The sequence below is a fragment of the Rhinatrema bivittatum genome, chromosome 10, assembly GCF_901001135.1.
Source record: "Rhinatrema bivittatum chromosome 10, aRhiBiv1.1, whole genome shotgun sequence".
In the NCBI taxonomy this organism is placed as follows: Eukaryota; Metazoa; Chordata; class Amphibia; order Gymnophiona; family Rhinatrematidae; genus Rhinatrema; species Rhinatrema bivittatum.
The window spans coordinates 74602798-74617262 of record NC_042624.1 but is presented as its reverse complement, the minus strand read 5'-3'; the positions used below and the strand labels follow the sequence as shown (position 1 = coordinate 74617262).

The 14465-nt window shown below is 44.8% G+C and overlaps 1 protein-coding gene across 1 annotated transcript in view; it reads left to right on the top strand.

Annotated features, from left to right (window-relative positions):
- The window catches only part of PDE4DIP (phosphodiesterase 4D interacting protein), a 237109-nt gene that overhangs the window by 61407 nt on the left and 161237 nt on the right, over positions 1-14465 (top strand). Inside the window, exon 5 of the mRNA XM_029618266.1 lies at positions 9836-9912. Within this exon, the coding sequence (XP_029474126.1) occupies positions 9836-9912 (77 nt within the window). The remainder of the gene's footprint in view (positions 1-9835; positions 9913-14465) is intronic.

Here is a 14465-nt window from a genome sequence, read left to right as displayed (position 1 = left end):
CTACTATACAGATACAACACAGGCAGCAGCAACACAAGCTTTCCTCACACGCGCACACACACACACACACACACACACACACTGCTCTACTATACAGATACAGCACAGGCAGCAGCAACGCAAGCTTTCCTCACACACGCGCGCACACACACACACACACACACACTGCTCTACTATACAGATACAGCACAGGCAGCAGCAACGCAAGCTTTCCTCACACGCGCGCACACACACACACACACACACACACACACACTGCTCTACTATACAGATACAGCACAGGCAGCAGCAATGCAAGCTTTCCTCACACACACACACACACATACACACACACACTGCTCTACTATACAGATACAACACAGGCAGCAGCAACGCAAGCTTTCCTCACACACACACGTACACACACACACACTGCTCTACTATACAGATACAGCACAGGCAGCAGCAATGCAAGCTTTCCTCACACACACACGTACACACACACACTGCTCTACTATACAGATACAACACAGGCAGCAGCAACGCAAGCTTTCCTCACACACACACGTACACACACACACTGCTCTACTATACAGATACAACACAGGCAGCAGCAACGCAAGCTTTCCTCACACACACACGTACACACACACACTGCTCTACTATACAGATACAACACAGGCAGCAGCAACGCAAGTTTTCCTCACACACACACGTACACACACACACTGCTCTACTATACAGATACAACACAGGCAGCAGCAACGCAAGCTTTCCTCACACACACACACACCAAAGCCATTTCTTTTCCACATTAAGTAATGTAGCTGCCGTGTTAGGCCAGTCGAATGCACAAAAATAAAGCTTAAGAAACAAAAAAATAATATCAGGTGATACCTTTCAGTTGAACTGACTGACTACATTGCTTGACTAGCTTTATCTCTCCTGGAGTCTTCTCCTCAATGTCAGCTCCCAAAAGCCAGTCTAGAAAAGTATTCAGTAAATCCAATCAAAAAGATATCACTTTATATTATTTGTTTGTTTGTTAACCTTTGCTTCTGAGCTTTCTGTGCTATCCCTCATTTATGGTATTTAACCAGGTTTCATGTAAGAAAAGAACTTCTTTCAGAAGATACTTGAAGATCAAAGTGCAGTGGTATTTTTTTCACAGTTCTTAGATTTAACACTTTTGGCCAAAAACATAACAGCACTTTGTGTTTAAGGTTTTGCTTACAGCATTTTTTTCCAGTGGATTTTTTTTTTCTACTGCTTGAACGTGCAGACGCTAAATCCTTTGGCAAAGTACGATCCGTTTCATCATTGTGCAAGCAAACTGACTGGCAGGAGCTTTTATGTCCCCGAAATGCATTTTACTTGCTTGTGTTAATGGCTTCTGCTTTTCTGAGTTTGGCTGTGTTTTTCCTGCAGAGGAATTTTTTTTTTTTTCACTTTTTTTAAATGAGAAATTCTTTATTGATTCTCAAATATCATAACATAAAATGCAAGAAGTGTGAGAAATCACCTAGGACAAATAAAAACCCAAAAGGCGGTGATACCGTTTTTATTTCTGAAAGTGTAACGAGCTTTCCTGTATTTGGGAATCCAGATTCCACTTTTGATAGAGAAGGAAACCAAAGAGTGATCGCTCCATGCCAAAGAGCAGAGAGGGAGCTATAACTGCCCCACTCTGTAATACAGCAGAATTAAAAGGAGCCTCAAATGTAATTAAAAGTCATTCCGTGCCAGAAGGTTGGCTGGAGAGGAACCTGGGAGGCCTTAAGGGTTTCACGCGTAATCAGAGCTGCGCCACCAGCTCTGCGAACAGTTTTACTCTGAGAAAAAAACGTATCTCCAGGTAGGCACGACTGAGGGTAGAACTAAGGTGTCGGCTATAGTTAGCCATGATCCCCTCGCACCAAAATTATCAAATTGGTTTTCAACTGAAATGGATGAGTAATACTGAGATAAGAAAGCCAGATGCCATCAAGCAGAGCCCCTGAAGCAGAAGTTACAGCTTTGACATGTTAGGCACAGGCATTTAAAAGGGAAGTACCTTGCTCATCAATGTTTGTAATGTTGAAAAAAATTATTTTTGAAAGGGTTTTGGGGACCTGTGATTATACTTATGTGGCACTGAGAAGGCAACCCACTTTGGCTTCGTACCCATTTGTCAATGAACCCACCAGTAGCAAACTCGCTACCCTGAGCGGGGCCAGCTCGGTGATGTCACAGTGGGCGGGATTTCACCCAGAGCAGCAACAATCCGGAGAAAGTCACAGGAGAAGCACAGAGAGCAGCATGGAAGGCCGCAGGGCCTGACTATTCTTTGCCCAGGACAGAAATTCATCGTCCCAATTTACCAGTGGCTGCTGCAGCACGGCGCTCTCTTCTTCGGCAGCAGAGGCGTGGCTGTCCTCTTGATGGTGGCGGTTTCAGCCTTCTTTTTCTTTCCCTCCACACCTTCGTCTGCATCCCTTGCCGTACATCTCCCTCTTTCTCCCCCACCCCCGCTACTTGCCTTGGATACTCCTCTTTTTCTCGTTCATCCCCACCCTCTTCTTGTCCTGCATTCTCTCTTTCTCCCTCACTCCTTGCCCTGCATCTCCTCTTTCTCTCCTATCCATCCCTCCTCCCCACCCCCTGCCCAGCAGCCCCTCTGTTTGCCAACTATCTGCTCAGCAGCAAGAAGCCATGATCTCCCACAACAGCAGGCCCCTTCTCCCCCACCCCTCTGCCCAGCAGCTGCTCCCCTCTCTCCAGTTTGGCTTGCTTTACTATTTATGCTGTGTTGTTCAGTTTTCCTGGCCTGTAGGGACAAGCTAGTACTATGGCTGCCTTAAACCTTAGTTACATTTTTTATGTGGGTTTATTTTACTGTTTACTTGCTTTTTGTTGTTTTGGTCCTTTATTGCTGTTGGCGCTCTCTCTCCCAGTTTCAGCAACACCTACCTAGAAGCCATGTTATTCTGGTACTAATAGGGAGAGGTATCCATGGTAAATTGGTTAACCATAGATGTGCGTGCATAGAAAGTCAGTGCAGAATTATTTAATCAATTGTGTTTAGGTGACCTCAGGCTCAAAAACTTGTTCTGTATCTCTTTGCTTAATGCTGATCAATGGATAGGCTATTCAAAAAAGAAAATCCCTGTTTTGCTTGACCCGTTGAAAGAAAAATCTCCTGATAGTATATGTGTGACAGAATCATAGCTGGTGTCCTCTGACACTGTTATGTTGAATCAATTCAGCATCCCTGGTTGTGGTGTATTATCTAAACTTTGAGTTAAATGGAAGGGCTAGGACTTCTTTTCATCTAACTTTTGGGCAAACTGAAGATATTCTACCTATAGAATTACTACTGTTGACCTCTTCTTTAAATTGGAGTATTTGTCTGGTATATACTCTATTGAACTGTTTTTAGCCAATAATTTATTAATGTTTATTGACTCCCTTCATTCTGCTAAGGTAGATGTCAAAAATGCTATTGTCCTTAGTGACTTTAACATTCATGTAGATAGCCAACGGAAGAAAGAGAGATACTATGATTTCCTATCTGCAATGTAAACTGTAGGACTATCTCAGCTTATTCAGGGGTCAGCTTACATATGGGCTATACACTGGACTTAGTTTTTGTACAGAATGACTGGCTGGATGGGGGTTCTGCTCATACCACTATATCTGATGGTCTGATTGTTTCATAACTCGCCCATTGAAACATTTTCGGGGAGAAGTTTCATTCCAGATTATTACGCTTAGCCCACCAATAGGCAGTGATCTCCTTCAGACCCTCTGGTTATCAGAGCTATGGGTACCAGATGACAACGATGATGTTGAAAGTCTGCTGGAAAGATGGAAGAGTTCACTTTACGGAACGTTAGACAAAATCGCCCCTACATGCTCTTTTGTTGTGAAATATATATGCAATGTGCCCCATGATTCTCTTCTGCCTTGTGTGACCTTAAGTCTGATATACACAGATAAGAGTATCGCTGATGCAAGTCTAAATCGGTAGAGAACCTTGTAACATATAGGTCGAAACTGAAGGCCTATAAAGATGCCAATGATCACGCTAAGGACCGTTATTCAACTCATTTACTAGATGCTACGTCTAACCCATGCAGACTTTTTGGAATTGTCTACTCTCTCGCATTTAGCCCTTCAGCACCCTCAAGGTCTGGGAAAAGCATCACTTCTGAGCAGTTTACCTTTAGTTTTCAGGAAAAAACTTCCCAGGTTTTAGAATATCTTAACAAGTCTACAGCCACTGTTGCTACTGTCCACACTCAGTCGTCTGCCTCAGAGATACAACTCTCTATTGGACACGCGTTTTGGATGTGCTAAGCTAACATCTGATGCAATAATGGGGTTAGCGCGTCCAAAACATGCGTCCAGTCGAGCGCGTAGTGCTATTAGCTCCATCTTTATGACTCCAAACTGAGGAGATAGTTCAAAAATAGTTAATGCAAAAATAAAATTCCACTGCATTGAGTCACCAGAGAGCTTACATCCTCTGGAGGAGAGGCAAAAGACTGCCAGAATCTTCCCTTACACATGATCTAACCTCACGTGCTCCAATCCACTGCAAAAGGGTACCAAGGGTCTCACAGGGAATTCTCAAAAATTATTTTAGACTCTTTTAAATCAATCTTTAACAACAGGCAGATGAATCAACTGTAGTCCAACCCCTAAAGGGAACTTCCTTACTCCTTTCCCTTAAATTAGAAACAAATCTGAGAAGACACAGGGCAGACAACTCCGGCCTCCTTGAAAGTCTAACAGAAAATCCACGAGGTGTACTGAGATGATAAACAGCTAGGACACACCATCTGTACGGGGGAGCAAAACCCAAACTTCTCTCTCTTATTTCCTATCGAACCTCCCCAGATTAATGGTACACTCCTTTAGTAAGGGGAAACCAAAGGTCCCTTACACGTGCCCATGTGTATGTGCACACCAGGACAACCCACACATTTTCAAAGTGGACTTATGTGCGCGAGTCCGCTTTGAAAAGTTAGGATAAAGTGTGTGGGTAAAAAATACCCACACACTTTAGCCCTGTGCGGATTGTTATAAAATTAACCTCTAAATGGATATCTTGTTGGCTGATTTGTGGCTTGTCCTCCCCAGTAACAGTAGGTTTGGTTGGTTTCCAATTTGATATATTTTTGATGTTGTAACACCTGTGTGCTACAGAAAGTGTGCAAAGTTTAATATAATGAGAATGATTTGTGCTACGGTGGTGATTTTCCTCCTTAAGGAAATCCTATCGTTTCAGTTATTGGAGCTGGGAAGGTTCCAGTGACTAAAGGTCATCTTCTGGTCAGAGGGGGTTACACGCACTGTTTGAGAGACAACGTGTTACAGCCCCTTCAGGCTTGGTTAAGGAGAAGGTTATGAAACCCTGACTATGCTTGGCCTGGGGCTTCTCCAGAGTTACCAGGCAAACAGGAGGATGTAGCTCTAACCTTCCTTAAGGGTAACAGGAGGCGAAGCAGGAGTCGAGATACTCAGCCCATGTCTCAGGAAGCCTAAGGGGATCAGAAGATCTATGAGCTGGTGTTGAAAAAAAAGAGAGAGAGACTATTTTAACTGTGCCTTCAGGAACTTGCTACAGGGTTCGGTTGATACCTGTCTGCAGAAACGGAGGGATTTTTTCCTTGAGCTGATCAGGACACTGTGAGTAACGAACTCTATGTGCATGGACAGTAACAGGGCCTGGGTAGGCCAAAAAGAAAAAAAGAAAAGAGTGTAAAAGGGAAATGATAATTTTGGGGCTGTATTGTTTTGTATTGGTGGTTGAGTGAAGAAGGTTTTGCAATAATTTTTTTTTTCTAATTTGGAGCACAACTTTTCTGGGTGGACAAAGGACCTGTTTGGTAGTGATGGTGTGTGGATATGTCCTTGGCCTGAACAGAACAATTCTTCTTCTCCTCTTTGTAGTCTACGAATAGCTGCCTGGGCCAGAGACTTAACTCTTATCTCAAATTTGGCCCAATGTTTTCTTTGTTTGTATCTCCTATTCTATTTTGCTTTAATCATAGTTGTGTTGTGTTCAGATAGGCTCAGAACAAAAACTTCACACACTGCCTTGATCACATACAGAACTGTGATGCCCTCACAGTTCTGTCATCTTATTGTACCTTATGCTGGTCTAAAGTGCTTTGTGGAGAACGTTTAACGTAACTCTTGACCTGCTCCCTCCTACCTCTCTCCACATCTGCTTCACCCAGCCTCCTCTCCTCTGGCCTGCCTTTCACCACCGCATGGCTCAGGGGGGCTTCCTGACCCATGTTCTCAGGTTCTTCTCCCAACAGTGGGGGAAAGAAAAATCTTTGAAGGATCCTAGGGTTTCCTGGAGGTCTTCTGCAATAGTCTAACATAAAAACAGACAGGCACTCAGTGGCCATTGTTCAAAACAAAGCCTTTGATTGCAGGAATGATATCACAATTGGGTCACCATTGTCTAGTGTACGTCAGCGCAGAAAAATCACGCATGCAGAATCTGCAGCCCCTGGCAGCTGGTACTCCTCAGGGGACCCTCTCTGGGCACTTTCCCATGGCACCTGCAAACGTGGATGAAGACTTCTTCCCCGTAGACGCTTGAAACTCCGTCCGATACTCTCTCCTCTGCTGATGCTTCCCTTTAGGCAGCATCTGGAGCTCTCCCTGGGCTCCAGCCTCAGCCTCTGAAAGGATCTCTCCAGGCAAAGAAGAAGTAGGGCACCAACTCCCTTTTAGTAACTCATCACCGTCTGGTTCTCTGATCGTCTCAGCGATCCACCTCAGACCCCAAGACAAAAACCTCTGCCAAGTTCTGAAAGCCTGGCACCCTGACCTTCCCAGAACAGGAGACAGGACCCACCCAGCCCTCCCCCATGGAGAGACAGCCCCCCCCCCCCCCGAAGAACTCAGAGCCAGGTGGGCTCATGAGTCAGAGTAAGCCATCCAGGCTAATGTATTTATTTATTTATATTCTGCCTTTTTGTGACACTTCAGAGCAGATTGCATTCCCTGCCCTCAGAAGGCTCACAGTCTAAGGGCCTCATTTACGAAGCATTTTTCCAATTGACTGAGAATGGGAGAAAAGCCTTAGTAAATCAAGCCCTAGCTTTGTATCGGAGGCACTGGAGGTTGCACTGACTCTGCCAAAGTTGCGAGGAACGGCGGTGGGATCTGAATCCTGGCTTCCCTGGTTTGCACCCTGCTGCTCTAACCACTAGGCTACTCCTCCACTCTAGAAGGAGACCCCTCCCACTGGAGAGGGTCAACCACACCACTAACCCCTGCGCTCTCGCCTCATCTACCCGACTGCTTGGCGACATTGAAGTCACTGGTAAGGGACCGTTTTAGTGATCTCCTTACACACAGAAAGAAAAGTTCTTTCTGAGATTAACTTGATCAATTATTCTTCACATTTCAGTATTTTAGTTTCTTAACTTTGATCCTCTGTGCGAAACAGTTTCAGAATTTCCCCCAGCCTTCATTTCAGGTATAATCATTCCATACAAACCATGTGCCCTTTTTTCCAGCTGGCTCTCAGCTTTTTTCTTATTTTGTGACTTGTTTCTGCCTCTGCCGCCTGACTCTTTGTTCTGTGGTGGGTGTGTGGGGGGGAGTTTGCACTGCCGCTGACTATGCTGTAACAGATCAGCCGGTGTTCCCAGGCTGTTGAGCTGTGATCTTCATATTTTTTCCTGTTTGGCTGGAAGCCTGTACGTCATAATTTTGGTGGTCCCGGTGTGGGTGTTGCGGCTGCTGCTGCATTTGAGGCCATGTGCAGTGCTTCCCCATTCGCCTCTGTGCTCCCACTCTGTCCCCTCTTAGTGTAGTTGTTCCATTATGGCACCCTCTGAGGAGCTGGCGCCAGCTCTTTCTGCGGCGCAGGGCATCAGCCGCATGTTTTCAGCTCTGAAGGGAGAGTGGGAATTACTTTCATGAGGAGGGGATAGGATAGTCTAGGACAAGGGATGTGAAATGATGGCATTTGGAAGAGCAGTGGAGGTAAGAGAAGACCCCAGGCAGGGTCATGGTCCTGCTTTGGGTGTAGTGTTTTTTTTTGCTGTGCCGGCAGAAAGGGTTTCACGTACACGTAGAGACGTTTCGCAGCTGGACCCCCGCAGCCCGTACAGTGCAGCTGCAGAGAGACCGGGTCCTGAGTGGGTGCGCCAGCATCTGAGGCAACGATCTGGAAGGGTCAGGAAAGGTGGGGAGGAGGTGGCTTTGGGTTCAGCTGTTGAGGTTTAACGCCTTTAAACCTGCCCGTGTCCACCGGCCAATCACAGGCACCCAAATTCTGCAAGACAGAGAGGTTTTTCATGAGGCATTCACATGTTGGTTGCCTGGAATCCATCTCGCATTTCTCCGCACATCCAAAAATAGAATTGCCAAGTGCCAGCACTGATTAGTGCTGAAAGGCCTCGCTGGGAAAACCGGCCCCATTCACATCTCCCTTTCTCGCTCTCTTTCCCCACCCCTGCAGCAGTCACCCTCTTGTTTTCATTTCCAGTTGTGTAATCTGTGAAATTTTGAAATGTACAAGAATATGTAATGAAAATGTTCCCTAGAGCAATTCATTGTCTGTCCTGTGTGTGTCATTGGTTTTCTTGGCCGCTGTGAGCAGTGCAGCGCCGCCGTTGAGGGCTCAGGAGTCAATTTGTTTTCACTGGACATGGAACAGAAACGGGCAGAGCGAGTCCTGCCCAAAGCTGGACTGGCGGCGAGATGTCGCCATGTCAGGTGAGCCGAGCCAAGCCAGCCCGATTTAATCCCATTGGATGCTGGGGCTTCAGCTTCTTTTCCCAAAGAAAAATGCAGGTCCAGCTCAGTTTAGCTACGATGACCTAAGTCGTTGGTAATTTCAGCCCAAACCCAAAAGGAAAATAGATGAAGAAGCCCAGTTCGGAAATGGTCACGCTTCCAACTCAAGTTACAGTTCATAAATAGAGTTTGTTTATTGTGTGCTAAAACTGTGATGCCCTGGCGTCTTTCCTTTTCAGCTCTGCTGAATTACAAGTTGTCAGCTTTAGAGGGCCTTTGCAGTTTATTCACTAATTTTATGGTTAAACTACAGCAACATGTCTTATCCTGCAAGGAGAGTAATGTTTTGTCTGCAGCCCTTCCTCACCCCTCATCCATCAATATATTTCAAGAGCCTGTGACTTTGAAAAGACCGTGAAATCTATGCAAGGGTTGGTTTGCTGTAACAGGAGAAGGCTTGAGAGAGCTGGGGGAGGTGTGGCAGGGGGTCTCCCAGGAGGAGCAGGACGAGGCCAGATGTACTAAGCAATCCTCCCCGTTTTGTCTCTTTGAGAAAAATGCTTAATACGTGGCTTTCATGGGTGGAATCCTCACTGGCGCATGTGTGATTTTTTTTTTTCACAGAGTAAAAGAGAGGCTAGACTGACTGGTTTACTTGCAGTCTCCCCCAGTAAAACAGTGAGTCACCATCCCTGGAGCTGAGGGCCATGTAAGATGCCAGAGTGACTTTGTTCACGTTGTATTTTTGGGCTGGAAATATTCCCCTGAGTCAGGTGAGCATGTTACAGATTCATGCTGGCCACAGTCTTCATCCTGATCTCTCCACTACCACAAAAATACATCACTGGGAGAGAAACTCCCCATTATTCACCAAAAACAGAAAAGCGATGTACCCAGACCTACCTTTAGAAAAGAGCGCACAACAACAGTGAAGCACTGTTTCACTAGGAAAAACTGCAAGGAAAACGCAGACTGTTAATGGTGCTATCAGTTGCCCACCAAGGAGTGATCAGGCAAAATACCCAGGAAGTTGTAACCTTGGTTGAACAAGGTCTCTGAATGTGACACTGTCCAAACCTTTTCCCTCTTTTCCTCCGTGCAGAACATTGAGCTGAAGGTGCAGGTTGAGAGTCTGAAGAAGGAACTTCAGGGCACTCAGACTTTTCTGGACAAGACCTGGTGAGTTTTACATTGTGGTTTTCATTTCATTTAAAATTTCTGCCAGGAAATGTGTGGAAACATTCTTCAGCCAATACATGGGCAGGAGTCGGGGCATATTTTTTTAGCTGATTCCCTTTCCTCTCCAGTTTCTTCCAGCCATGTCAGAAACTTCCCAAACCAGCTCACTGCCATTAATAATAGGGGGCTGGGTCCTAAGCCATAGGGCCATGCATCTTCATTTGTTAGTTCCACGGTATTAGCCTCAGTCAGGCCTCGCCCTCCTCTATAACCCAGCCAGTCCTCGGTAAGAGACCACATACTAAGGCTTCTTTCAGTCCCGAGCATGTCTGCACTCTGAGTCTCACGTGCTGGTATTGTGTCATGGTTGGGAACTCGCTTGCCTGGGGACTGCGAACTCTGCTTTTGCATCACTCTCTGCTGGGTCCAGGACTGGAACCAGTGTCTCCCCCATTGCTGGTCAATCCTCAGAGCACGCTGATGAGAGGATGGAAAAGCAATTTTAAGGGCTTGCCCTGTAGGATCTGTTAGCCCTGTGAAAGCTGCCCCTGAGCTGGAAGGAATCTGTCTAAAAATGGATGCTGCACAGGCTCTAAAGATGTATTCGGACTTTGTCAGATGGGAATTCACACCTGTCTCGTGCAGGACGATCATGTGTGTCCTGTTTCTGTGCGGCTTGGCCTCTGCCGGTTCAAAAGGGAGACCAGTCACTGCCGAAGACAAAATTATATGGGAGTCCAAGTCGTCATACAACGGCATAACTTCCTAATCCCTTTAAATAACAGCCACCCTACCTCTTTTTCCCTTGTGCTTAAATCCCCTTGGGCTTGATGCCGTAGAAAAGTGTCCGGCTAAGAGTTATGTGTTGAGTCTGATGACTAAAAGCATTTGTGTCCCAAACTTGGAAATGACAACAGAGAGGACGCGCACATTTCAGAGAAGCTGAATAAACCTTCTTTGCAGGGGTTTTAAGACCCGGCCCTGCTCTCCAGCAGGGAATGTGCTACCAGCCTCATTGCAATCCGCAGCACCTTTATTATCCCTCAGCCGACACCCCTGATCTCAGCAACAACTGGAAAAGGGAGGATTATGTTTTGCAGCTTGATGCTAGCATGAACTAAGTGCAAGAAACAAGCAACATTTACTCACACTTCAGCCACCACACTGCCTCATTTAAATGAACTCTGGAAATGTCGTTTTTATTATTACATTTATTTTCTGCCCACTCATAATGAATCTTGGCGGATTACAATAGAAATATTAAAATGCAATACAATAAAGCCAAGCATGATGTTTATGTTATTTATTCAAATATTTATAGGTCACGCTATCCCTTGTTCTAAGCAGCTTATGTCATAGCATTCATAATTAACACGAAACAATATACACACAGAGACGGACCCGCTGAGAGGCACAAAATAGTGCCATTCGCCTTTGTTTAAAGTGCTCAAAGTGAGGAGACCTGCTGAAGATACCCCTGCAGGGGTAATAATGCAGTGCCAAAGAAGAGACTCTGCTTACTGTACCCAGAATAAAACAAACTCTAACAAACCTGTCAATGGCAGGTAAAAGAAAAGCGGGCAGACTCATATTCTCACAAAACTAATTTGGCTTAAAGTCCAAGAGCTTCCTTTAAAAGACATGTCTTTAGCTGCTGCTGGAAGGTGGTAAAACTTGGCTCCTTCTGGAGCTGCTTGGGGTGGGAGTTCCAGAGCTGGGAATCGGCCACCACAAAGGATACAGCAATTACATACGTCCAAATTAAAATCATAACATCATAAAACAAGCAACGGAAATCACATCATCAAACCAAAATGGAAAGCATACCAGCTAGAGGCTGAAGAAAACAGCCAGGAGTTGCGTTTTATTTAGTTTCAAATTCTGCTTTTTGGCACTTCAAAGCAGATTATATGCAGGTACTGTAGGTATTTCCCTATCCCCAGAGGGCTTACAACCTAAGAGGTTGATTTCCTAAGGCTTTTCTCCCATTCTGTGTCTATGGGAAATATACTTAGTAAATAAGGCCCTGAGTTAGGCTAGGCTACTCCTCTGCCCCGTTGTTTCCTGATGGATAAGTAACTCCCTATCATATGCAGATCCTTTGTGCTAGCATTCCTCAGAGTAGGACCAACTAATGAAAAAACCTTTTTCCTAGTATCACACAGTCTAGAAGGAATACACAACAGTGTCTTGTGATGACTGCAAGGATCATGCTGGGTTATACTTCTGCAGTTGTTCTCTGAGACAGCCTGGACAATCATACCAGAGCATCCTGAACACTATAAGGGCCTGATTTTAAAAAGCATTTATACTCTTACAATTGGATTTTACACATGTAAATGCACATTACCCATGTAAGTGGGCTTTTGAAAATTGTTACAATATATGCCATTGAATTGTGCAAAGGATATTCATGTGTAAGAGCACTTTATATGCGTGGTTTTTTAAAAATTTCTATGATAGTATGTTGCATTTACACGTGTACATCCTTTTAAAATGTTGTGTTGTGGGCTGGACAAGACCTTAAATTAAATTCTACAAGACACCTGAAGCCAATGTAAGGTAGTTTCTGCAGTGCTACAGTAACATGGTCTCTAGGTTTAAGGCTCAGAAGGATCCAAGCTGAAGTCTATTCAGTTGCATTTTAGCACTATATAAAGAACTGCAATAATCCAGTATTCTAATAAGCAAGGCTTATGTTAGAAGATCAGATCCTTATACTCTAGGTAAGGCTTAAGATTACAAATTAAATGCAGCTGTAAAAAAGAAGACCTGACTTTAGTTAATTCGCTGTCCAGCATCACCCTCAAGATTTTCACTTCCTTTTTAACCACCAAAAGAGTTGAATCTATAAACAATTGCAGGATAGGACCATGGGAAGTGGGCTTCTAAACCCACAAAACCTCAGGTTTGCTAAGAACATAAGATATGCCCAGGGCCGGTGCAAAGGTATTGGGTGCCCTAGGTGACCCTTGCACTGCTGCCGCCCCCCCCTACCTGTTTCAGTGCTGACTGTGTGCTTCTCAGGGTTCCGAGCAGTAGGGGGCGCCAAAGAGCAGCCATGTGGTCACGGCAAAGAGAAATAGAGACTGTGTGCTTCTCAGGCCGCAAACCCACAAACCATAGTCTGAATTTTCAAAGCGGACTTATGCCTGTACGTTCACTTTGTAAATTCCTGGATTCAGCTAGTAGCACACAGTCTGCACTGAAACAGGTAGGGGGGGGGGGAGCGTGGCACTGTGTGCTTCTCAGGGCAGCACGCTGCTCGCAGCCCTGAGAAGCACACAGTCTCTATTTCTCTTTGCCACGAGCGGGATAGGCCCCGCTTGCGGCACCACGTGGCTGCTCTTCGGCGCCCCCTACGGCTCGGCACCCTAGGTGACCGCTGAAGTTTGCCTAATGGACGCGCCGGCCCTGGATATGCCATACTGGGTCAGACCAAGTGTCCATCAAGCCCAATATCCTGTTTCCAACAGTGGCCAATCCAAATCACAAGTACCTGACAAGTATCCAAACATTAAGTAAATCTCAAGCTACTATTGCTTAATAATTAATATCAGTTTATTGATTTTTCCTCTAGGAATTTATCCAAACCTTTTTTAAACCTAGCTGCACTAACTGCTATAACCACATCCTCTGGCAATGAATTCCAGAGCTTATCTTTGCGCTGAGTGAGAGAGAATTTTCTTTGATTTGTTTTAAATGAGCCACTTGCTAACTTCATAGAGTGTCCCCTAGTTCTTCTATTATCTAAGAGAGTAAATAACCGATTTGCATTAACTTGATCAAGTCCTTTCATGATTTTGTAGACCTCATCTCCAAACTGAACAGCCCTAACTTCCTTAGCCTTACTTCATAGGGCAGCCGTTCCATGCCACTTATCATTTTGGTCGCCTGTCTCTGCAATTTCGTTAGTGCAACTATATCTTTTATTGAGATGCGGCAACCAGAATTGCACACAGTATTCAAGATGCGGTCTCACCATTGAGCGATACAGAGGCATTATGACATCCATTGTATTATTTGCCATTCCCTTCTTAATAATTCCTAACATTCTGTTTATTTTTTTGATCGCCAAGGCACATTGAGCCAACTATTTCAATGTGTTATCCATTATGATGCCTAGATCTCTTTCCTGGGTGGTAACTCCTAAGATAGAACCTAACATTGTGTAACTACAGCAAGGGTTATTTTTCCCTATATACATCACCTTGCACTTATCCATGTTAAATTTCATCTGCCATTTGGAAGCCCAATCTTCCAGTCTTGCAAGATCCTCCTGCAATTTATCAGAATCTGCTTGAGATTTAACTACTCTGCATAATTTTGTGAATTCTGCAAATTTGATCACCTCACGTCATACCCCTTTCCAGATAATTTATAAATATATGAAAAAGTACTGGTCCAAGTACAGATCCCTGAGGCACTCCACTGTTTACCTTTTTCCATTGTGAAAACTGACCATTTAATCCTACTCTCTGTTTCCTGTTTTTTAACCAACTTGCAATCCACAAAAAGACATCGCCTCCTATCCCATGACTTTTTAGTTTTCT